Genomic DNA, 26,005 nt, shown 5'->3' on the forward strand with positions numbered 1-26,005 from the left:
AGTCCTTCCAAGCGGTAGAAAGATCAGGCAGCAAATGCTCAGGCTCAACATATTGGTGTAGCACACTCTACTGGCCAAACAGAGCTATCACGATCTGAACCTGGTCTTTCCTGATATTCCAAACTTGTGGCAGAGGAGGTATCGATAGGATTTTTTCCTGATTAATATATCTACTCCTCTCGTTCCGGGTGAGAAACCGGCATGTGCCAGGATGACATGGGCTCCCCTCCCCAGGAAGGTGCAGTGTGTCCCTCGGAGGTTGGGTTTCTTGCAATAGCACAATATCGGGTTTGAGTCTCTTGAGAGAACTGTTAACCAGCCCTCTCTTAACCTTGTTGCCATTGACGTTCCATGTCAAGGCTGTATATGAATCCTCATCTGTGTCGTGTGCAGTTTATGGTGACCCTGCCTGCCTTGGTGTCCCTACCTGGGTATCCCTGTCCTCCATTCCTGACGTTGAGTTGCAAATTCCCTGCTGTTAGCTAATTGAAACCTTTGTTCAACCCTTGAACCAGTAGTAGCTCCGTCCCCTGTCCTATTCCCCCACCCCACTTTCTCATTCTCCCTAAGCGTGTCCCCTGAACTGTCAGCATGACAACTTGGCATTAGTGTTGTGTGAGTAGTCTGTCGATCTCCCCCCCCTTTTCCCCTTCCCCTAAATGTCAATATGACTGGGAAAGGATATGAACGTTGCTGAAAAAAAAGAAATTCTGCTCAGTCTCCACTGAGTCTGAGAGAGCCGGGGGAGGCCCTTGCAACCGTTCTGTGGCGCCTTTGGCCCAGGCCCACGTTTCATTCCTCTGTTCTGTCTTGTTCTTGCTGTCGTCGTGAATCCTTTCCTGTCTCTGGTGTCTCTCAGCCCGGTTCCTTGATACGATTGAAGTCTTTGGGAAGTGGGTGATCACTATCAGAGTCCACCAATGATTCTTTGTCAGAGTGGTCTGTATGGGTACGGCCACCTTGGTTGGAGTCTCGGTTATCAGCTGGAGCACACTTCTATTCTCCCTCTGAGGCCATTCTCAGTCGCCTATAAGGGGTGCCCGATAGCGTGATCTCTGCCTGTTTTTCCCCCTTCCCCAGTGCAGAAGCCTTCTCTTGCTTATTCGTTGTGGTCTAAGCTCCCATCTTGAGGTGGTGTCTTTGCGCAGTGACCCACTAAGACTCTCCTCATGTTGCAATCTAGGGCATTCTTCAACCAGGCCCAGGCGTCTTCTGGGGTTTGAAAAAACTAAGCCGAACCCTGGAAAATCACTAAGTTTAGCCAGGAAGAGGAGCATATATTCGGACACTTCTGAGCGTTTCTCCGCCATCTCGGTTTCTATGGCATCTCTGGAGGTGTGGATGGCTTGTAAGACAGCAGCATTATCTGGTAGCCCGGAGGGCTTTCCCTCCTGTGCCCCTGGCTGCATGAGCACTTTTGTATATTTGTCCATTTTTCCTTGTTTCTGGGCTTTGGATTCTTTGTCTTTCGCCATTGTTGGTCTTGGCTACGGTGGTTTGTCGTCTATACCACGGAGGGCCGTAGTTTTGCTTAGCTAGGGTTCGCCAGTCGTCTAGGCTCAGTTTCTTGCCCTCCATTGGTTTCCGCTGTGTTTATCTTGTTGTGTTCCTCGTCCCTGGTATTAGGCTGGCAGGCCTATGAAATCTTTAGACCCCTGTGGCTTCTGACCGTGACATGTGTTCTATCCTGAGTGCAATAAGTCTTGTTCAGTCTTTCACTTCTATATGCGATCTAGATTCTATTGGAGAACTAGTGATCTATTCGCCAGCCGGGGGTCCCACCTGTCGGTGTCTTGATTTCCTCCTTTGTGCCTGAGGTCTAGAGCCCTTGGCCACCACCAGGTTAGCATCTCTCATTGGCTTCCGGACCGGTCAGGGAATTGGCAGCGGGATGTGGGCCTGCCAGGGTTGCTCTCGTCTACCTACCAGCCTAGATTCATGAACCCAGCAGTCCCCCAGCCTTAAGCTCTCTTCTCTTTCAAGTCTCTGTCATGCCCTCAATGTCTGGGTACATCCCACCTTCAGTACTTTGTGTGTCGACCTGGCTCTGAGCTCTCTTCACATATTATTTGCAGGTTCAGCATGGACCACTGCTGTAACATGAGGGAGCCCCCTCCTGCTCTGTGGGTAATTACAGAGTACTACACCCAGTGTCTCGCCTGCTGCAAGTGCTCGTATCCCAGTGATCTTCCTGCCTCAAGGCCAGTGTGGTAGTGCACCACGTCCGAACGGCTCGCAAGGATACCGGCGACGGAGCAATCATCTGTCTGTTCCCCCGGCCCCTCTGCAGTCCCTCTTTATTTGATCCAACACTTCATCCACTGGATTGGAAGTTAGTGCTTCACTTGAGGGCCCTAGAGTTCTGTGGTAGTCTTAGATAGAGCAGGATTCTTAAATATTGCCTTACACTCCAGAATCCTGAGTCCGTCTTAGATATAATTCGCTTCTTTTATTAACTCAACAGAACTTCTCAAGCTCCTTCTCCATTTGGACACCTCAAGAGCCTACTGTCCAGTACAAACCCCCATGATACATCCATCATCAATCATGGGAACTTAGGAGGAACCTTAAAGTCATCAATAATGAGTCCCTCTCTCCTTACCTGAACAAACTTATGCCCGCAGAACTGCAGGGTGCTAATTCTGCTGCCCTCGAACTTGCAAGCACACTTTCAGGGGCTCTGGATATCCTGGCCCCTTTAAAAAACATTACTCTGCGAGAAAGAACCCCTCAGCCCCCTGGTTCTCGGACAGACTTAGGCTGCTGAGACAAGGGCGTCGTAAACAGGAGAGGCGTTGGAGGACCAAGTTGGATCCCTCAGAGAGGGAATTACATAAACTCCACCTAAAAGATTATAAATTAGCTGTTATGGAGGAAAAGAGGGATTATTTTTCTAAGATTACCGTTTCCCTCAGCTCTCCCAGAGATCTTTTTAAAATCATAGACTCCTTATCTTCCCCTCAGGGAGACGATCCAATAGTAGAATCTCAAGAGCTGTGTGATAACATCTCGGTCTTCTTCCACTCTAAGATCGTGGATATCTATAGTTCTCTTGAATCATCAAATCAGGGTATGATTCCTTCTGACACTCTGGCTTTTTCCAGAGTTTGGAGCACATCTGGTGGACCCCCGCCCAGTTTCCTGTCCTTCCCCCTACTCACCCCTGAGCTGACAACTCAGCTCTTAGAAAACATCAAATCAGGTTCCCCCCTGAATCACTGCCCGCTTAAAGTTCTTAAATCTTGCCGGGATGTTGTGACCCTCCCCCTCATGAATGTCATGAATCGTGCGATTTCGGAGGGAGTATTTCCATCCTCTTGGAAGATGGCGGTTGTTAAACCCCTTCTTAAGAAGCCCACTCTAGACCCAGGGGTCTTGAAAAACTTCCGCCCTATCTCCCTCCTCCCTGCCCCGGCTAAGATGTTGGAATTCCATCTTAATCAACATCTTAGCTCCTTTCTTGGGGCCTCGGCCCTTCTTGATATCTCCCAACATGGCTTCAGGAGATCTCACAGTACTAAGACAGCCCTAACGGCAGTTGTTAACAACATCCGCTCTCAGGTCGATAAGGGCCATACCACCCTTCTGGTCCTTTTAGACCTGACGGCAGCTTTCGACACCCTATCTCCCTCTATTTTGATCTCTCCCCTTAGGGAGATAGGGGTTGGAGGCCCTGCCCTGCGCCTCTCGTCTTCCTTTCTTACTGAAAGAGAACAGAGAGTGAAGCTGGGTCAGTCTCTTTCCACCCCGAAGCCTGTGCATTGTGGGGTCCCTCAGGGCTCCTCGTTGAGCCCCACATTATTTAACATCTATGTGACCCCACTTGCCAGGATAGTTAGATCTTTCGGGCTGGAAGTACTTTCATACGCTGATGACACCCAAATAATGGTCTCTCTTTTGCAGCCTGTAAAGGACTCTGCTCTGAATTTCAGGAACTGAATGGCGGCGGTGTCTCAGTGGATGATTCAGAACTTCCTGAAACTGAACAGGGAGAAGACGGAGGTGTTGATCTTCGGGACCAGTAGGGATATCTGGTCTAACGACTGGTGGCCTGCCTCTCTCGGGGACTGCCCTCCCCCCGTCAGTTTGCTAAGAACCTAGGGGTTTTGATGGACTCCGCACTGTCCTTCGACCGTCAGGTCAGCAGGACCGTTTCCACCTGTTGTGGTATCATCAGGGTTCTCAGAAAAATTGCTCACTACCTGTCCCCTGACGCCCGGAAACTGGCCACTGTGGCTTTAGTCTCTTCGAGACTTGACTACTGTAATGCCCTCTATGTGGGCATTAATAAGAGTCTTATTCATCGCCTTCTGATGGTCCAGAACTCGGCCGCAACGATGGTTCTCAACCTCCCTAGACTTGCCTCGGCATCGGCAGCTCGTAAAAGCCTACATTGGATTCCAATTCAGTCTAGGATCTCTTTTGAGATTCTTTGTCTTGCTCATGGGCCTTTTATGGCACAGGTGCTGAGGGTCTTAGGTCACTTATACATCCGTACGCACCTTGCCGATCTCTTCGGTCCTCTAGCAAAAATCTTCTTGAGGTACCTAAGTTCAAAAAGGCTAAATGGGGAGGTAGAGCTTTTTCCATGGTTGCACCTAGATTATGGAACTCCCCCCCCCCCCCCCGAGCTCCTGAGGCAGCCCTCTCTTGCATTGTTTCGCAGAGCACTGAAAACCTGTTCTTTCTCTGAAGCGTATCTGTAAGATCTTCCCCGGTTACTACTCTTTACCTGACCAGGTTATGAGCCTTGACGCCCTTGGGCTAAGTTGCGCTTTAGAAGACTCCATTCATTCATTCATTCATCAGCCTGTAATGGTCTTGTAGGATATTGGGCCTAGTCACATTTTGGATAGTCATAATGTATATGTTTCTAGACTGTTTGCTCACCCAAAGGTTCTGCTGGCTCTTGCATACTTTCTTTTCCTCAGTGTCCTTCTTATGGACACTGGGTACAATATTGAGTCTTGTCTCCTTGCCTCTTCCAGCTTGTATTTTCAGTATGACAGTTTCAAGTGGCAAAAACTTACAATTCACCTGAGAAGTTCTGCAAGTTGTATTTTTTCTTGGAAGCTGCTTGGAATCTCCACTCTCCTCTCCCTCTCAGTTAGCACCTTTTATGTCAATAAACTAGCTTTCTAGACTCCAAATTCTGCAGCTATCCTCCAGCACTTACTATTTGTCAACTAAATCACACAACCTAGTGCCACTCTTGTCTCATTAGATAACGTAAGACTCCCCACTCTCTTATTTGCTGGTCCGAAATCTCAGGAAAGAAGATTAAGATTATTTATTGACATGTTCTGTTAAAAGAAAAACTGAATGTGACCCTCATTCCTGCCCTCCTGTTCAGTGGGTTCATTTTTCTCCAAAATATATTCACGAAGTCTCTGGATGAATAGAAAATGAAGGCATGGTTCTGTGTTCCTCAAGGGCGACAACTATTCTCAAACCAAATGGGCAAAACGTTATTCTTTTCTAGGAATATTTCTCACCCAACCACTACACCACTGAACAATACATAGCATGTGCATCTACAACAAAATCATAGAAAAAAATATTCGTTGCTGCCTTTCCCACACCTTTCTATGTCTCTAAGTTCATTTACCAAACTTCCCTATCAGCTCTTTATTGTACACTTTCAGTCCACACATTTTTCCAAATTATTTGTGACAATCTTGGAGTTCCGTTTTGTTGCATTCTTCTTTAACACATTTACTAATTGTCTATTTTGTTTAAAAAAACACAGAAAGAAGAACGCAATACCCTTAAAATGTCTCTTTTCTTCCCCCCTGCTCATCTTTAAAAAAGTGGACTGTCAACTTGTGCTGATTGTAAGGATGGAATACCCCACTATCTTCACAAAAATATCACGTCTCATGTTTAGGTTTGAAGATCCCAGTAATACTTTTAGCTAAAACCTAATTACTATTTCTGGAAATGGTCTCTTCATCAAGTAAAGTTCATGCTAATGGTTGTAGGACATCTTTACAACTGACTTTGAAAACAAGTAAGATGTCTGTCGGTTTCTCAGACTGGTGTTTCTCCCATTCAGTTGCCATCAAACAAACGTGCCAGCATTAATCTGGGTCCAGCGGTCTCTCCAGCGACCAAGCCATGTTATTTTCAGTACCATAATTGACGCTCCTAGCTATTTCATTGCTTGTGGGATATACTTCTACAGACCACCCTGCTTGCCCGTACCGTTCTGTGCATAACATTTACCATCAAATATTGATTCACATGACTTACAAATAAAAAGGAGTGCGCGTCTCTCTTCTGAACCTCATTCAGAATTTTATAATCCCTGTGTTTCTATCTAAACACCTAACATATTGAGATTACTATACAACATTTCTTGCGTCTGCTAGCTCATTGTCATTTCACTTCTCATTTTGTTTCCGTAACATTCTTGGGGGAAATTATTTTCAAAGCTACTCAACAGATACTCTGATCAAACTCATAGCAAGGCTTCTTGTGCTATGCAGCATACTGCTGCTTAAAAAGTCTCTTGCACTGCGTTTGTTACCTTTATGAGTTCCGTTCTGAATCATATCCACATTTTTCGCTTCCTACAATTAATAAAGGTTTAAACTCTAAACTTTCGACAAGTTTACTTTTAATGCTCTCTGAAAATTGTGTGCATACTGCTCTTTCTACCCTTTCCCCATGTACTCTTCTCATGATGGAAAACAGAACCAGAATGTGGCTGGTATATACCTGAAGTAGCCTGGCTGAGCTTCTTTAACTTTTTCAGCAGCCTCTCTTCCTCCTTTTGCTGCCGCAGCCTCTTTTTCGTGGGAACTTCCGATTCCTCCAGGTCCTCCAGAAACTTCTCCAGCTTCTCCCCCTTCCTGCTTTCCCTTCTTTGCCTAAGCTCCTCCAGTAGCAGGGGTGTAAGACAAGGAGGAAACAGCTGCCAGGGGATTTAAAAAATGTGTTGTTATGGGTAATTTACAAAGGACAATTGAGACCACACAAGTCACAGAATTATCCCAAGTACAATTAATTCAATACAAAAAACTACAAGGTGACGTATTGATTACAATTTCAAATAGATTCAAATGGAGGTCTGTTCTTTTTCAGTCTCCAGTGTACTTTTTCGTCACATAGTATAGGTTTAATTGAGACTCTTCCAGAATGTGTAAGGCTCTCAGCAGTCTAGGACACTACAGTTCTAGAATGTCTCTGAACAAGCAGGTCAAAAGCATCCCTCCAGTTTCCTTAATTCCCATTCCTTCCTTTAATTTTTTTTCCATTGCCAGTGTCCTCCAGGCAGTCTTCCAGTAACTGCACAGCACCCCACAGTGACAGTATACATTGCTTTGCCCATGGGAGTAGGTCGGAGATATTTTTCATTTTTATTCCATGCAAGGAGTAGATTTCCTCAAAAGGGGATCCAAGCAGGACAACCTCAGGAGAGTGGACCAAGTGGACACCAGTCACCTCCTCCATTATTTTAAGAACAGACTGCCTTAAGGACTAGATCTTTGGGCAAGATCAAGGCATATGGGTGAGTGAGCCCAGGCCTCCAAACTACCCCCAGCAGTGAGCACCTTTTGGGTGCCCCATGGTGTTCACTTTAGTATTTTCAACAGAGTTTGGCTACCACTGTAGTGGCCCTACTGGTTATGTTCACACAGGTCATCTTCTAGATGGATAGGAAGTTCTCACTCCCATGCACATGAGAAAGAGTCTCTTGCCTGGCTGCAATGTATTTAGTAGCTTGTATAGCCCAGAGATCACTCTCCTCTCACTATTGTGGTAGAGAAGGTACTTTTCAAATGTCGTGAGGTCCCTCATTGCCACTTTTTTTTTTTTTTACATAAGACTGGAGGACCCAAAGTTTCACCTGAAAGATACCGAAATGTGTTGACTATCAGAGTGCATTGGTGTGGAGTGCAGTGACAGATGGCGTAGAGTGCAGGGTGCAGTGAAGTAGAGGGTGCAGTGAAGTAGAGGGTGCAGGGAAGTAGAGGACAATGGCGTATAGTTTTGCAGAGTATATTGTAGTGATGTAGGTGTAGTGGTGCAGAGGAGACTGGCGTAGAGTGCATTTATTTCGAGTAAAGTGGTGAAGAGGCAAGCGGCACAAACCGTAGCGGAGTTGAGTGGAGTGGTGCAGATTGCAGTGGCATAGAGCAAATTGTTTCAGAGTGGAGTGGTGAACGGTAGAGTACAGTGGCATAGATTGCACAGTAGATTAGAGTGGCATAGAGTGTAGTATTGCGGCGTGGCATGGAGTGGACTGGTGTGGAGTGCTGCGGCAAAGAGAGCAGTCGTGCTTAGTAAAGTAGAGCGCCTGTTTTCAACATCGTAAGGGTCTGTTAAATTTGGTTTTTATTTGCTTTTATATTTTTAATAATGGCTTTCTGTATGCTTTAGTTTCCAAACTTATTTTACAAACTTCCATAGAAATACATGCTGTGGTTTGCTTTCTTACTATTAGACCGCTTTAGTATGCTTATGTCCTAGAAGCGGGTGTCACATGGCTAGGTAAGGCCCAGGAAGAAACACTGCCATTTTACATGTACGAGTTTCTAAAGTTGCCTTCTTTTTCCCCACAATGACTTTTGACCCACATTTGCTTGCGTGACAATGCAGAATTAGTTTCTCAGAAACCAAACTGCTTACAATTCCAATTTATGAGTATACTATCACAACACCTTGAACATTTAGTAAAAGGCCTGAACACACATTGTGCAAATGTTGTTTATTATTCGGCCATAAGGCGGCGTAGCTATTACAGTGACAATAAACAATGTCAGCTTGGATGAAATCTTCACATGGAAGCATGGATGCGGTTGTTATAAATACACACGTATTTCCGTACTCAAATGAGAGGAGCACTCTGCTTTCATTGTGAGGTCATCGCTTTTGTCAGAGTCTCAGCCCTATTTAGGCTCTGCGGGGAGTGATGTCCAATTTGCGACCAAGACGGGGACCTACATACCTTGCTTCAGGTAATGGGGATTTAGATCATCCTGTGGGAGATTCTTGGCAGAACACCCGCCCTAGGCAACTAGGTTAGGAAGCGCACAGTAGGAGCACACTATACCCAGCACTTCTATGCTAGCACAATGGTGGAATTATTCATTCTTTCCACTGTCCCTATATTGCTAATCACTTATCTACTTCTATTAGTCATTGCAGCTCATTTCTTTTATACAAGAATCATGATGGTTCAATAAATATTGAAAACGCCTCTTTGTGCATTTCTCATATAACTCTGAGTGAGCACTAGTGACTGAGCGAAAGGGAAAAGGTTCTAGATCTGTTACGAAGATTCCTAGGGGAGTCAGGTTTGTCATGTTCTGAGGTTGCCCACACCATTTGTTAACTTGCCAGATTTTGGGGTACTTACGGTGGCACTGTGGCAGATCTATAGGCCAACACATTTTGAGGGGGGTGCATGGAATCAGTCTGGCACTATCCCAACGTTTATATTGTCCAACAAACGAACTGCTCCTACTTAAAAGTGGAAACCGTATGACACAATGACTGATCCATCTCACAAGTCTAGCACGCATAACCAGTAACTGCTGGTCAAAGAATCATTTAGTCTCCCAACAGGTGCTGACTTCAATTGTAAACTCATTCAACCACTTTTCACCTCAAATCGGGAGACCCTGTGCAGACCTGCCAAAGTTCCCAGGTACTTGAGTGATGAGCTGTCCCAGTCTGGGTTTTTCCTTTGAATTCTGGGATTTGTAGTCTAGTTTATGCCACTATAAAACAGGACTACACGTCCCAGATTCCAAATAAAAAATCTGGACTGGAGCAGCTCATTAAGCATGAGCCTGGGAAACTTGGAAGCTATGCCTGTGGCTGTTGACTAAGAATTTGCCTGCGAGCACACCAGCGACTGATCTGGGATCCAGAGAGTGGTTAAGAAGCCAGTCTAAATAGTGTTCATGGACTATTTTTGACAATGTCCCTAGTTGTGATACTATTTACTTCCACCTGATTACAGGGACTGGGACTATTTTTTCACATCGAGCACTATCCAGGACAATGAGACATTGGTGTGGTGTTCAGCCTCATTCATAATACCAATCCATCTCATCAGCCTAGAGTCTGGTTTCATCTGGTGCACTTTGATGAAACAACAATGAGTCTGCTTCAAGCAAAGCTTCACCATCAGCCATTTGTTGCCCTTATTGTTCAAATAGACTTTAGTGCAGGCCTTTCTCATTTATTACAGAGGAGAGACTGGTGGCTTGTTCATTGGTACTACTTTGTGATCCCTTGTGGTGCAGAAATATCTTTCTTACTCTACTTCATGATCCCTCGTGGTGCAGAAATATCTTTCTTACTCTACCCCTGCTGTCCAGATAATCATGCTTTACTTTTAACAACATAATATACTGTATCATCACACAACGGCATCAAGAAACACCAAAGAATGAGGATGTTTTAATCCTGAAACACTGGAGCAGGCGTCTTGCTTATGTATCTCACTTCCCAACTCCAAACAGCGTTCTATCCCAAGAGCACACAGTGCTCATAAAGAGATGGTGTTTGGGGTTCCACAGGTCACTTATTAGGTCACGTAACTACTGTCTACTACTCCGTCCAACAAAAGGACAAAATGTGATACCCGGGACAAGTTCAGCAGTCTGCCCTGCTCTCTGAGCATTCCAATAGCTTTTAAAACTTGGCAGTAGTTGCATCCTTAGCTGCTGGTCCAGCAACTAAAACAGCTGCATTACCACCCTCCTTTCTACCGCTGTGAGCTTCTTTATAAAGTACCAACGCATTTTCTCTTTCTATCGTGGCTAGACTGGTATTGACAGCATCCCCTGCACAGCCACACCCGTTAAGCTTTACAACCACAAACTCTGCTGTAACTTCAGAGGGATAGCACCATCTACCTCAAACTGAACCCCTACCCTCTTCCACCACTAACCATTCTTCTGCACTAAACTGCTTGCTGCAGCATCAGCAACTGGTGGTTAGAGAACTGCGATGCCAGCAGACCCTTTTCATGCTCTCTTTTTCCACATATATGGGTCCCGGAAAGCCCTATGATTTACTATGGTTTAACTTCAGAAGTGGTTGCTTCTACAGCAGCGCAACAAACAGTAATAGAATATTTCGCATCTCAAAACTCTCACACTCTGCTACCCTGAAAGGTGTATAACCTACCTTTAACAACCGTTGATTCCAGAGGGGCTGGGCTGGCAGTGAGAGCAGCTTCTGGACCACACCCGTTTCCCTCCACTTCATGCCTTTCTTGGTTGATGGAGCCAGATCCAGTGTAGTGACCAGGTCAGAGTAGTTGCTAAGCTGGGCCCGTATGGTCCAGCCATCCAACTGTGTCACGCTGTCCATGATCAGCTTTCCTTTTCGCTTCATTGTGCTCTCTTTTCCTAAATGAGTGAAAATATCATCAAAAATATCCATAGCACATTGAACGGGTGTTAATGTGTTTAACAAAAAATGGTAAGGAAACAGAAAAGCAATCGATACCACAGGTTCTACAAGCTCGCCCAAATTTACTTGATATAATTTCAAAGATCAAATTAATTAAAAATATATCTTTTGTTTCTCTATCCAGGCGATTAGACCTTCAGTTAATTGAATCCGTCATACCTCCAAAATGGCCTCTAATTGGACTTGCCACTAGCGGTGACATTTTAACGGCGAATGACTAGGTTCCCAAGTTTATACCACTGAATATAGTGTATACACTTTCAGTTTGAGGCCAAAATATTAAACAATGGTATTCTAATGCTCACACAACTACTCCCAGTAGAGAGATGAAAAGCATGCAAGTTATGATCCTACTTTGACAAACGTATTTCAACAAAAATACCATCCCAACTGGAACGAAGTTAGCAGTCTGCTAGCAATCCTGGAGAGTCAAAGACTTTAATGATCGAGTCTAACCACCTTTCTCACCCATTTGAACGAGTCTGTCGTCCAGCGGCAGGGAAAAATAAATTATAAGAAGCTGGTACTGGACTACATTAAGAAAGCCACCACTGGTGAGGGATTAAAAAAAATACAAGATTTAACTTGGTACCTACCCATACGGATGACTTATATAAAATCATAAAGTTACCTGTATATAATTATAGCTAAGGGGTAATTGCCAAAGCTCCTGATTTGGCAGTACTGGAGAGAGACACGATTGTTTCAGCTATATGTATTTTAATGTTGCCCCACTTAAACACTCAATTCAAAGCAAATTAAAGGAAAATGCTTGCTATCTGTTCCTATATAGTAATAAATAGGCACATTGCAAATTAGTTCGATCATTTTTCAATGTGCACTTGGAAAAAAAACGAACGATCTACATTTCTTAAGAAACTACACAGTACACTAAGTTTTCCGGGTTGGTCAAATCGTGTTGTTTTTTTTTTTTTTTACATATTTACCTCAATCAATGAGAACCAGTTTGGCAAACGACATGCTTCCACTAATCTGAATTTTACTGAGATGTGTGGCCCACTGGTCTGCGGCCTCCGTTATCTAAAAGCACCATTAAAGCACAAAGTATTTTGGTCCTAAAGTGCAGTATGACCACAGGAGGCGCACGAAGCAGGCGCCCAAAACGACAACGTTATGCTGGGCTCAATACAGCAGATATGTACAATTCGTAGGCCTAAACTAGCCGCCGACGGTGAGAGACTCTGCTCAAAACCGGCACACCCTGGCGTGTCCACTTACTTTTTAAAATGCACACCACTGGGTTAACTATATTTGGCACTTTATATTGTGTGCTGCTGTTACCCAAATCGAGCTGTACCAATTGTATCCAGGCTCTTATCTCATTCCGCTATTAACGTCAGTTAGTATTTCATGAGGTAATTCTCTCAGGCACCGTACCAAAGGCTCGTGGTTAGGTCTGCGAGATGCTCACTTCCCACTGCATCTGGAAGTTAACAATATATCCAATTTACATATGAACCAAATTTAAAAACGAATTTTCAAATTCTAGAATCCGAGTGCAGGAAGGGCCATTCAAGTTCCATTCCACTCCCGTGGCCTGGGAGATGACATTGACAGTTTGTCACCAACCTTGTCAATCCAGTCAGCATTGTTGCCACCCTTACTTAGGCGGGGCCTGTGTCTGTCAGACGTCACACAGGAAGTCCCGCCTCACAAACGCTATGGTGGCATTCCGCAAAGCGAATAAGGACACATCTGAAGTGGGTTTCCTCCTTGCAGAGGGCAAAGCCGCCGCCAGGTGAGGAGCGTCTTTGTCAGAGGAAGACGGGAGGAAGATTAGAGGCATTCGTTTCTAGGAAAACATAACTGATATTTAAACGTTATAATCAGACTGCTATTCATACAGAAACCCATTCATCTAGTGATCTAATAACAATAAATGGAGGAGGTGTGGAAAACGAAAGCCAGGCTTACTTTGGTCTGCTGATAGCAGGTGACCTAAGTAACTCCATACGAAAACAAACACCCGAGCTTTAGATTTCCCAACAATCCCGCCGGCATTTTTTTTAAAACATACATTATCTGAGAAACGGGGCGGGAAGGGGGGTAGAGGAAAGGGAGAGCAGTGTGGATTATCAGTGGTATTTAAAACAAAATATTATGAAAAATAGCCAACATTTTTAAGGAATTTCGAGAGCGTGCGCGTGTTTAGTCTGTGCGCATGAAAAATCGTTGCTGGAATCCGTGAGGCACCACATCATACTCGACTGAAAACACCTGCTCCCGCCTCCCAATTATTTATTACAGAATATATTTATTAAGGTGGTGTAACGCCCCCACCCCACTCCCTTCCAAAGCTACGCCCCCGCGTAACGTTGAGTGGAGGGGCTGGCTGGGGATTTGCTGTTTGCAGTCGAGTGGAGGAGGTTGCTCCGAGCTTCGGAGCCTAGGCCGACCTAATCTACCCCCGCACCCCTATCGCATCTTTACCCACAGGCGCAGTAGTAAAGTATCGCGGTTCGGCGAGGCGGCACTCCAGGAGTCCGCCGCTCAGCACAAGGCCGTGCTTGGCCCCTCATTTTCAGCGCCCCCCCCCCCCCCCGTGCGCATGGGGTGGGAGGAGGTAGAGAGTGAAAAGAAGCACAGAAAGGGGTTCAAGGACTGCGAGTGGCAGCTGGTAGCGCACTGGGACGAATCCCATTGCCTTTGGTTGAGTTCCTGCGCACACGGAAGCGGCCAGTTTGTGTGAGGCTTGCGGCCGGGGGAGCTCCCCCGCACCCGCAACTCTGTGCAGAGCAGCCTGTTGCGCATTCGATCCCCGCGACGGCCCGTTTGATTAGTCTATTCAAGGCAAACATTTCTGCCAGCGCTTGCCATCCAAATCATCCAGCCTCGAGGCGCAGTTTATTCTGCCTCTGGAAGTAGGAGCAAAGACAAAGTGCCAGCGCGTGCAAATCAAGCAAGATCACCGTGCTCTTTCCTCCCCCAGGCACTTGGCGGTCTACAGGGGGACGTGACGGCGATAGGCCAAGGTTAAACTTCTAAGTGTACACAACTGACCAATCTGATTGGATTGACTAGTGCACCAAAGCAAGCAACTTAGCTAGTAACTGGCCAAGTCACCTCCGAAGTCATTAGTAATCTGTTCCGAGCCCTCGTCAGCCTTTACAAGCCTGCGACCATATTGCCATTATCAATTCAACAGCTCAGCCTCTCGCACTCAATAGTGTGAGCTCACACCGCCGGTAAAACCTAAGACCCATTGCGCATATCATTGCACATCATTTTCGCTTTCCTGGACTCCTCTCTTGATATTTTGTGCACTCTCTTCAAGCCACGCTTGGTGCGAGCCTGCAATTTGACTCCGTAATCTGATTATCCAGATTCGAACACCTGCAATGGAGGACTGTGGAGGAAAAAACTGCCACCAGGAGGGGCTGAATATCGTTCTTATGTGTAGGGTGTCTATTGTAAGTAACCACAACACCAGTAAGTTGAAGTTCTTTATTGAGTAAGTAAATAATCAAACGACATCCATAGCCCTGCCAGTCTGATACTGATCAGGAGTGCGCCTTGGAATGTTGACAACCAGAGGGTCAGCCCAACAGGGGCAGAAAAGGAGGGGGAAATGGAATGTACCAACATTGACATTTATGTAAATTACAACACATCTCCTACCTTATACCCAACAGCACACCAAAGGAAAACCCCATATGATGTAGATTACAGCCTCTCAGAAAACTAGAAAATCCCGGGTGGACAGGTCTGGAGAACATGCCCTTTACCTAGCCTCCCACCTACATGTCCTGCCCAGTTTCCTAGGTATTCCTAGTAAATCTTGCCACATCAATCCTGATATTTCTTTATTCTTCCTGCAATCTGTCCTTTGTCACCCTTCTCCTCCTCCTTCCCCTTCAGCCATAAAGGACTCACATTAATCCCTGGTTCTCTACTTTCTTTGGATTTAAATGGAGATAACCCCGTCACACTGAGTGGCATGACTAGGTACGACCAAATCATTTAATCTAGGGCTTTTCTCACATTAGCCTTACTGTTGCTATACAACTGTATACTCTCTTTGTTAACACAATTTACTCTCTCGATCTTTCCATTCACACTAGGACAGTACAATGCCATTCCTTGATGAGTTATTGCAAGACTATGTGAGGACTCACTCATTTTTGACTGAACAATTTGAACCCCGTCGTCCATCCCCCATGTTTGAGGAACTACTTCCTTCCTGGAAATTTCTTGCAAGGACACTGTTACTGAGCTAGTAGTCACATTTTCCACAATCTTTATTACCACACTCATGGAGTGATAGTCGACAGGGAATTGGTGCATCTGCCTTCCCCTCCTTTTTCCTCCCGGGGTCCCACAATGTCCATTTCCAATTTCTCCCCTGGAGTATTTGTTACTTCAATTGCCGATATGAGATCTTCCCTACTCCTTTTAGTCTCATCACTCCTCTCACAACTACTATACTGTCTGATGTATCTTCCTACCATGGTTTCCACTGTTGGCCACCAATAGTGTATTCTGACTTTGTTTTCCGTTTTACTGCAACTTGAATGACCCTCATGAGTCACCGTTACCATACTTCCTCTCAAGTTCACCAGTGACACTATTTTCCTCCCTCTGTACAAATTCCTTCCTTGGAAGATTGGTTTGTGTCTGACCTCCCAAAATTCCTTCTCTTGTTCTCCTAGTCCTTCTCTTTTCTCAGGCCCACCCTTGGCCACTAATGCTTCCAGTTTAAGTGTGACTTCATCTTCCTCCTTAGCACGGAAGTGTCTATCTGCCCAATGGCACACCCAAACCTTCCTCTCCTCAGCAGAAATCCGTGTTCCAGCTACAATGAGGGACCTTGAAACAACGGAAATGATCATTTCTTCCTCTTCTACACCTTGACTAAGGGTGACTCCTATTCCTTTAGTGCTTTTATTCATAGTTTTTACCGTGTCCCTTCCTGTGTCTAACCGGCCAAGAAAAGGTGCATTCATTATCTCGCATTTCATCTCCTTAAAGCATAGTCTTATTTTGTTGGTGCACCCTTCCACTTTTATTGCTATGGGTGCAGTCCATTTCAAGTTATCTGCAGGCTCAGTCACCTCTTTCCTTAACTGCTTTTCTAGTTCTTCTTTAGGAGGTTCCCTCGCTAAAACTTGATTCTCATTGTTAATTTCTTTTTCCTTCTTCCACCTCTACACCACTCACACTTCTTCCTACTAGCATAACTGGCTCTTCAGCTCTAGGATCTAATAATGATCATTCCTTCTAGCGGTATTCTTTCACCGTTGTAACCAACCGGGCATGCATCTGGTTTTTCCAGCTTTATACCTCTTTTCTCATATTTTTCCTTGTATGTGTTATAATTGATAAAAGTAAATTGCGAACAAGTTGGTAATGCTACCATTCTGACAGAGTCTTCATCTTTTTTGTCTATGCATAACACATAACCTTCTTCACTTGCGCCACTGTTGCTTACTAAATTCACAGATTTTTTTTAAATATCTTTGCATGCTCTTTCGAAAAGCCCTTTCCTGTTACATTTCCTGCAAGTAGCAGTTCTTGCCAAGCATCTGGTACTGTTCGCTAAATGTCTTGTACTGCAGCATCTAAAACATTTCAATCTGTCTTCCTCCTTGTACCTCTCTTTGTTTTGTTCCTTATAAGATTCTTTTCCCTTTATGTTCTTACAGCATACACTTCTCTGTTGTCCTTCCCACTGTCACAAATTTCATTTACCTTGCTCCCCTCGAGTATATTCATTTCTTTCACGCATTCTGCTGTGTGTTCTACGCTCTTGGCTATATCTATGGCATTTCTCAAATCTGGATTACCTACCAACAACTTCTTCTGGATTTTCTTATTGTTGGTGCACCTCACCAACTGATCTCTTATAAGTGATTTTGTTAAATCATTAAATTCACATGTGTTCGCTAATCCTCTCAGGCATGCCATGTAGTTCCCTACCTTCTCATTTTTCCCTTGTACCCTTCCATAAAACTTGTGTCTTTCTAACACCACATTTATCTTGTCAGCATACTGCAATTCTAGTTTCTTTAAGCTTTGATCGTAGATATCCATGTCATCTCCTTCACCTACGCCTCCTTCCAAATCTGGTAGGCTGTCAAAAACCTTCCTTCCCTCAGTTCCTAGATTTATCAGGAGTATATTCTGCCTTCTAATGGCTGAAAACTCACTTGCACCTATTGCAACCACGTAAGATTCAAAACCCTTCCTCCAATCTTTCCATGGCAGCACTGGCTCCCCTTCCTCTGTTAGGAAAGGTGGCGGTTGGTTCATGCTTGCTGCCGCCATTTCTAAGAGGACTACGGAGATGGACATCTCACTTCCTAATGTACTACACCACTAGTGCACCGCCTGATAGTTTTATATAGCGCAGTGCCCTGTAACAGCTTCTACCTCGGAGGTTGCCTATACCCTAGATTTGCTAAGTACACTCTACACTTGTTTACTCACTGTTTTATTAACTTCTTATGAACATTCATGAATTAGGAGAAATGTTGCACTAGCAGGATGCAGGAAGCAATCAGGCCCAGGAGCCGGAGGGTCATCCTGACCGAAACCCAGGATAGAGGCTGAAAGATCAGAATCATATCGTGAATATCCCAGACTCGCTGCTAGGGAGGATAAACCCGAAACCACGTCGAATCCAGAACTGCACCGATGAAGGGGAGCTTCTGAGAGGGACGCAGGTGCGACTTCGGCACGTTGATGGAGAACCCCAGCAAATGAAGGAGGTCGGCTGTAGTCTGGAGGTGGGAAACGACTGCCTGAGGCGAGCCCACCTTCAACAGCCAGTCGTCGAGATAGGGGAAGACTGAAACCCCTGATCTGCGCAGATGAGCTGCGACCACCGCCATCACTCATGAACAGCCGAGGGGCGCTGGTAAGGCCGAAGGGGAGCACAGCAAACTGAAAATGCTCTTGGCCTACCGTGAACCTCAGGGAATGCCGGTGGGCCGGCAGGACGGAGATATGAAAATATGCGTCCTGCCAGTCCAACGCCACCACCTAGTCTCCAGGGTCGAGGGCAGCCAAGACCTGAGCAAGAGTCAACATCTTGAACTTCTCCTTCCTTAGGAAGCGATTGATGTTCCTGAATTCCAAGATGGGGCGCAGGCCCCCTTTCTCCTTTTTAGGGACCAGAAAGTAGTGGGAATAACAACCACGTCCTACTTCTGGCCCAGGAACGTGTTTGATGGCTCCCTTGGCCAAGAGGACCATGACTTCCTGTTGGAGAAGCGCAAAGTGATCCCCCGACATGTGGTGGAACGGAGGTGGCAGGGCTGGGGGGGCAGACTCGGAGGGGAGGGAGTAGCCCCTTCAGACGATTTGCAGCACTCATCTGTCTGAGGTGACAGAAAGCCAGTGGGGAAGGTGATGTTGAATCCTGCCGCCCACCGACATGGGGTGCACCCCAAAGATCGGACTAGGAAGGCTTTGAGGTGGATGCTGCGGGAGCGGAGATAAGACTGACCCGCACGCTGACCCCCTGTGCTGCCACGGCAGCCACCACGTCTGCAGCCGCACTGAGGTTGATTCTGCGCAGGCTTCTGGCCGAATTAACGTGTTGGGGCCACGAAAGGAACGAAAAGCAGACGTGGCGGGATGTGTGGTTGAGAGACCGAAGGCCTTGGCCGTAGCCAGAGAGTCCTTAAAACGCTCCAGCGCACTGTCTGCCTTATCGCCAAACAGGCGAATTCCATCAAAGGGCATGTCCATGAGGGAACTCTGAACATCCCCTGAAAACCCTGTGGACCGAAGCCAGGCGTGGCGACGGAGGGCCACTGTTGTGGAGATCGCCCTACCCAGAGAGTCTGTGGTGTCCAGCCCACACCGGATGGCGAACTTTGCAGCGTCTTTCCCCTCAGCAACAGCTTGGGAAAGGACTGCCTGAACCTCCTCCGGACACTGGGGCAGTGTATGCGCCACTGTGTCCCACACAGCGTAAGAGTAGCGGCTCAAGAGGCATGTGGTATTCACCGACCGCAGCCCCAACCTGGCAGAGGAAAACAATTTCTTGCCAAACTGCTCCAGCTTCTATGATTCCTTATACGACGGGGTGGTAGGGAAAGTGCTTTGGGAAGTAGAGGCCCGAATGACCAGGCTCGCCGAAATTGGGTGGTTCGTTAAAAAGGCAGTGTCACCCCGTGCTGGGCAATGATGCCTGGCCACGTTCTTATCCACAGGAACCTCTGTGGCTGGTCTAGATCAGGTGCCCATCAAAACATCAGTTTACGCCTCATTGAATTGAAGCAGGGGCTCCGTAGAGCTTGCCACCGGAAGAAGAACTTCAGTGAGAAGGTTGGTCTTGAGAGTGACACTAGACAGATCAAGGTCAAGGGCCTCAGCTGCTCTACGGAGCACCACAGTATATGTGTCGTCGTCCTCCGGGACAGCAGGAGACAGAAAACTAGGCTCAGAGGAGAGGTCAAGGCCACCTGCTTCCTCCGACTCTTCCGCCCACTCCTGTTGAGACTCGCACTGCTGTGCAAGAAGGTCCTCAGACCTCTCCCAGTCGTCCCCCCTCCTCCACCGCCCACGGGACAGGGGAATACAAATGGTCCAAAGGCGCCGATCCGGCTTCATGTCCCAATTAGGGTCCCAACCCGGAGCAAAATTGTACGAAAACCCGGGCAAAGGCGGAGGTGGGACGAACGGGACCCATTGCGGTGCCGGGAACGGAGCGGCGGGAGGCGCCGGAGCCGCTGGCGGAGGACCCTGTGGCGCCAAGGCCGGAACCGTCGGCTGCGCCGATAGCGGAGCCGGCGGCAAGGAAGGACCCTCAGCTGGGACCGCGGGCCCTAGAGGCGCGCTCGCGGGAGCCCGAGGCCTGAAAAGGCGGTCCATGGCAGCAAGAAATTCTTGCATCAGGGCCGGAGTCGCAGACGGACCTGGATAAATGTGGGTAGGCCGCGGGACTCACAGGCTCCAACGGAGCCTCGGGGGAAGTACCCCTGGACCCCTCGTCCGCATCCGGAGACCAACGGGGGGACGTTTCTTCGACTTTTACTTATGACGTCTCTTATCTGATTCAGAGTGTGAAGACTTCGACCCCGAGGAGCGATGGTGATGGCTCCGCAGTCGGTCCCTCAAGGGAACCCTGGACCTCGAACGGCGTGGAGACGACTGCCGGGCCTCCAGCAGCTTTCGGGACTGCTCCCGTAAAGCCTTCGGAGTCATGGCCAGACAGTCGGAACATGACCGGGGGTCATAGTCATGCTCCATACAGTAGAGAGACACCATGGGGGTCGACCACCAACATCGAACGGCGACAGGTCCCACTGGATTTAAACCCAGGCATCCCTACATGGCACCAGGAGTCAAAGACTCAAAGAAGTAGAGACAAAAGTCTAAAAAAAGTTAGTCAAAAAGTGACTAGGGTACGTGCTCTAATCGGATCTGCGCTTGCTGGCGCAGAAAAAGAATGAACGACGTCAGCGCGCATGGGTGGCGCCTAAATTGTCTCCGTGACGTCATTTGGCGCATATGATACCAGAGACGGCCACGTAGCCACACAACGCCACCTTCCGACGCGCAGGGGTACTGCTGACAAAAAACTTTACGTATCCAGTCCAACGTGTCTCTTTCTGTTCATCATAGCATTTAAGGTTGTCCTCCCACCCCATCAGGAGGGCTTTGTCAAAGATACTTTCATTAGCATGGCTTTTATTGCATAATTGTTTATTCCTCATGCTTGGTCGAAACAGAGGCCACAGTTCATTTCATTGTATTAGATACCAAGATACTTGCTGCATTACTATCTTTCCTGTTCTAAATCCAGGGTTGTTTCTAGAGTAGATGAGGTCTTGATATAGTAAAACACTTGTTTGGCCCTGCAAAATTGGAGGCAAACGAATGTTAAGCATACAAAGTTAAGTGTTACTGTGAGATTCTAGTCTACGCCACAAACTTGCGCTGAATAACACCCCCTCCTTTTGATGACCACCAAGGATATTTTGTGTACAGTTAAACTCCATTTCCTAGATAGCAGGTGTATGCAAACCATGTGAATCTCATCGGTATCAAATATTTCAATACTTTACTCGCAGCTGTAGTTTTCTAGAGTGGTATCTGCCCTTTAATCACAGACTTGCATGCCCCTGTAGTTTGGCACAAACATAAATTTTGGCAGGAGTGTTCAAGCATGAGAATCCAATGAGAACCCTATTTTGGAGACCCATGTTGCAGTTAAGTAACCTCCTTCATGAGAGTTTTACATAATATGCACAATCGAAGGAACAATAAATAAAAAAGTTATCAGTGTGAGAGGAACCTACCAAAGACAACTGGATTCTGCAGCCTGCGGGTATACTGCCAAAAGCGCTGCTGTTGTTCCTTTGGACTGTCATATGTGGATGTTGTTCCTATTCCACTTTGTGTCTGCAAAATTTTGCCTTCATGTTGTTGTTCCTCCTGCTGCCTCTCTAGTTCATTTTGTGACTGAGCATGCTCTCCTTGTTCTGCTTGCTTGCGGTGGAACTCTTGCTCCTCCTGCCGGCACCAACGCTCCAGTTCCTCCTGCTCTTTCCTGCGACGTTCAAGTTCCTCCTCCACTTGCTGACGCAATAGCTCCTCATCCTCCTGTAGGCGCTGGATTTCCATCTCCTCTTTCTGGCGCAACAATTCCTGCTGTTCCTGTTCTTTAAGGAGGCGCTCTAACTCCTGTTGTTCTTGTTGGTGTTGTTCTTGCTCTTTCTGCATGAGTTCAAATGCCTGCTCTACTTGCATGCCCAAAACAATGTCATGGCCTTGGTGTTGATGTGAATCTTGAGTTTCTTGCTTGGTTTTCGGACATGGAAACTCTTGCCCTTTTTTCTGTTGTTCAAGTTCCTGTTCTTGCTGCGGGTCTTTCCGCTCTTCCTGTTGACACGGAGGCTGTTGCTCTTTCAAGACTGGAAGCTCCCGTTCCTCCAGCTGACTGATTATCTCCCCATCTTTCTGAGAGATTTTAAGTTGCTGCTCTTCCTGCTGAGGGGGAAAAGCCTCCTCTCTCTGAAGGATTGGGGGTCCCTGCTCTTCCTGCTGATGAAGAAACTCCTGTTCTTTCAGCAGATGTACATTTTGTTCTTCCTGCAGGAGCTGAAGTTCCTGCTCTTTATATTGACGTAGAAGCTCTTTCTCCTTTTGAAGGAGCTGAAATTTCTGTTCTTCCTGCTGACGCTGAAGTTCCTGCTCTTCTTGCTGACGAAGAAACTCCTCTTCTTTCTGTAGAAGTTGAAGCTCCTCCTCTTCCTGCTGATGTAATCGCTCCTGCTCTCGCTGCTGACGTATATGCTCTTCCTCTTCCAGAAGGAGTTGAAGTTCCTGCTCTTCCTGCTGACGTAGAAGTTCCTGCTGTTTCTTTAGGAGCTGAAGGTCTTGCTCTTCCTGCTGGCGAAGGCGCTCCTGCTCTTTCTGTAGGAGCTTAAGTTCCTGCTCTTCTTGCTGATGTAGAAGCTCTTGTTCTTTCACAAGGTAGTGATGTCCTGGTTTTTCCTGAGGCCCAAGAGGCTTCTGTTTGGTCTGCACAAGATGATGTTCCTTCTCTTCCAGCTTGCGCAATAGTCCCAGCTCTTTTTGGTGGAGATGAACGTTTTTTTCTTCCTGTTCATATTCATGCTCTTTCTGAATAGCTGGATGTTTATTTTTGTCCTGTTCCCGCTCTTCTTGCGAACACAGAAGTTCCTGCTCTTTGTGAATGAGTTGGAGTTTTTTCTCCTGTTCATCACAATGCAGTTCCTGCTCTTTGTACAGAAGCTGAAATTCCTGCTCTTCCCGCTTACACCAACGTTCCAGCTCTTCCTGCTGCTGCTCTTCTAGTTTGTGCTGCTCTTCTGCTTCTTTCCGACACTGAAGTTCCTGCTTTTCCTGGGCTTCCTGCTCACGCTCTACACGTTTTAGTTCTTCTTGGTTTGAGTGTTCATGCTCAGCCTGCTTATTTCTAGGGTCTGTTTGTTCTTTGAGAATGTAGTGAAATCCCTCATTGCTTATCTGTTCAACTGGCTTTTGTGGAAGTCTCTGCTTAATAAACGTGCAGGGAATGGTCTCCTCGCCAAGATGATCTTTAACAGCTTGTCTCTCACATTCTTTGGAAGTATGTTCCTTTTCCAGCTGACTGTGCCCAATCAGGTGACATTTCTCTTGTAAAAGTAGTTGATTTTCCTCGTGACTAACAGGCAGAGTACTCTTCTCTTTTTGATTTTGTTCTTGAATGTCTAAGTCATCCTCCTTGACGTGGTATTCCGATGCTTTTAAAGTAGGCACATGTTCCATCGCTTTCTTTGGATGTTCTTGGTCTTTCGCCACTCCCTGCTCTTCTTGAGCTAAAAGATGGGTCTCTGTACTCTGGTATTTCTTATCTTTTCGAAGACATTCATGCTCGATATTCTTGAGTCTGTGTTGGTCTCCTTCCACTTCATGTTGAGAAATATGGACTGCATTATCTTTCTCATTATGCTGAGTTCCTCGCTCTTTGAGCTGAAGTGAATGACCTTCTTCTCCTTTGTGTTGGTGTTCTTGTCCTTCAAGTACTTGACACTGTTGCTCCTCGACTTGCTTTGCCTTCCAAGTACGCACATGCCCCAAGCCTTGTTTCAAATGCCCATCCTTCCTCTCAAGGTGCAAAATGTCTTCCTGCAATCTCTGTTTCCTTTCAGTGTCTACAACTTCCTGATCTTCCAGCAAATGTTCAACTGTCTGGTATGGCTTTGCAAATCCAGATATCTGATCTTTTCTCGTAAATTCATGTGTCTGTTCTTGTTCCATTGCTTCAGGTGCCTTCTCTTTTTCTAGATCTTCAGGTGCATACCCTTGCTGTGCAACACAAGGGTCTAGGCGTTGTTGAATAGCTTCAGGTAGCTGATATTTCTCTATAACAGGTGCTTGGTCTTCCTGTAAAACATCAAGTACCTGATCTTGCTGCATGGCTTCTAGTGCGTGGTCACGCTGCAAAGGTACAAATGCCTGATTGTGTTGCATAATGTTAGGTTCTTGCTGCAAAAGTTTATGTTCCAGGTTGTGTAGCTTAGCCTGAGGCACCTGGCCTAATTGCTTAATTTCAGTTAGCTGATGTTGCTGCATAGCAGCAGTTGCCTGGTCTTGATGCGTAACTTCAGTTGCCTGGTCTTTCTCTATAATGGGTGCTTGGTCCTGCTGTGCCACACCAGGCACAAGGTCTTGGTGCATAAAGTCAGATACTTGATCTTTCTGCAAAATGTCCAGGGCGCAGTTATCCTGAATATCAGTCATTTTTTCATGTATCTGAACCTCCTTTTTATGCTTAGATACAAGAGCTTCATCTTCATTTGCCTGAACCTTCCGCTTGTTTCCAAATGCCTGCTTCATACGTTTTCTAAGACGTAGTCTTTGCGCTTGATACTCATTCAGTGCTATCTTTCTCAGATGCTTCTGGTATCTAAGCTTATGTAAGAATTTCTGTCCTGCAAGTCGGTGTTGAGGCTCTTGGTTTTTCTGCTTGCTCTGATGCTTCAGTGGTTGTTTCTCTTTTTGAACTTGCTGCAACTCTTCTTCAACTGGCTCCTCTCTTAAACTTTCTTGCTTTCCAAACTCCTTCAGGAAAGTATCCAGATGTTCAGCGTCTGTTTGCCTCCTCTTCCTAGATTCCTCGCGAGGCAGTGGCGTAAGGCATCGGGTGAAAAGCTGTACAGATACAAATGCATTTGGTTAGATAACTATGTACAAGTGCCTTATCTCTAATAATTAATGGCAGCCCTTACACTGCCTTATTACAGGACTCATAGGATGCCCTAGCCTTTGAACATTGTCTGTATTGCAAAAACAGAATTTTAGGAAGGGGAACACAGTACATGCACTGCCACACGCCCCTTTCTTCCCCGCACCACAACCAGCTCTTGCCAGTAATGCTCTATTCTTTCTTTTTATGCTAAAGGAGTACAGACTGAGGGTTCGTTTGTAGGGTCTTAGGTAAGTTAAGGACTTGCAGAATAAGCGTCACGATAAAGAGGAACTTGTACTTACCGGTATACAAAAGAGCGAGCCACCGTCCATACTCCTGTTAGCCGATAAAAACATTGTTCCATAGAAGAATAGGGCCTATTCTTAACCATATTTTTTTAATAGCATTTTTCATGATTGTTGACAGGAATAAGTGCATCCCCTTGTTGTGTGCCGATTTAGATTCTTTATGCATTTCCCGATTCATGCCCTTATATAGGTACATTGTACATTTCACATTTGCCCTTATATAGGCATAGATATCCAGTCCTTATTTAGGCATAGTCCATGCTACCCAAATACAGGCATGGCTACTTCCATCCGTTCATCTACGTCACAACGAGTTCTTGGAAAACCAGGCTCTTCAGCCAATAGGAACTTCCCCTTGTTTGGATATTGATTTCTCCAAGAACTCATTTATTATGCATGAACATCTATTCCTTAGGGGTTCATTCATGACGTTCATATGCCCGACTTTACGTCAATACTGGCATTCCTAAACACCTTCAAGGTATAAATATACCTTCACTTGCTATGGCAAAGCACGGTGTGGTTCGGTGCAGTTCGACTACCTACTTGCACGACGCAGCTCGCCACAACAAGTACCGAAGGAAGCCAACTC

At 46.2% G+C, this 26,005-nt stretch overlaps 1 protein-coding gene across 3 annotated transcripts in view; it reads right to left on the minus strand.

Moving 5' to 3' along the window:
* LOC144783784 (uncharacterized) overlaps positions 1–26,005 on the minus strand; it is a 528,515-nt gene that overhangs the window by 54,641 nt on the left and 447,869 nt on the right. For all 3 annotated transcript variants that reach the window (XM_078662482.1, XM_078662480.1, XM_078662481.1), the window contains 3 exons: positions 21,708–25,068; positions 11,149–11,372; positions 6,721–6,916 (listed from right to left, as the gene is read on the minus strand). In XM_078662482.1, the coding sequence (XP_078518608.1) occupies positions 6,721–6,916; positions 11,149–11,372; positions 21,708–25,068 (3,781 nt within the window). The remainder of the gene's footprint in view (positions 1–6,720; positions 6,917–11,148; positions 11,373–21,707; positions 25,069–26,005) is intronic.

The sequence above is a fragment of the Lissotriton helveticus genome, chromosome 10 (assembly GCF_964261635.1).
Source record: "Lissotriton helveticus chromosome 10, aLisHel1.1, whole genome shotgun sequence".
Classification (NCBI taxonomy): domain Eukaryota; kingdom Metazoa; phylum Chordata; class Amphibia; order Caudata; family Salamandridae; genus Lissotriton; species Lissotriton helveticus.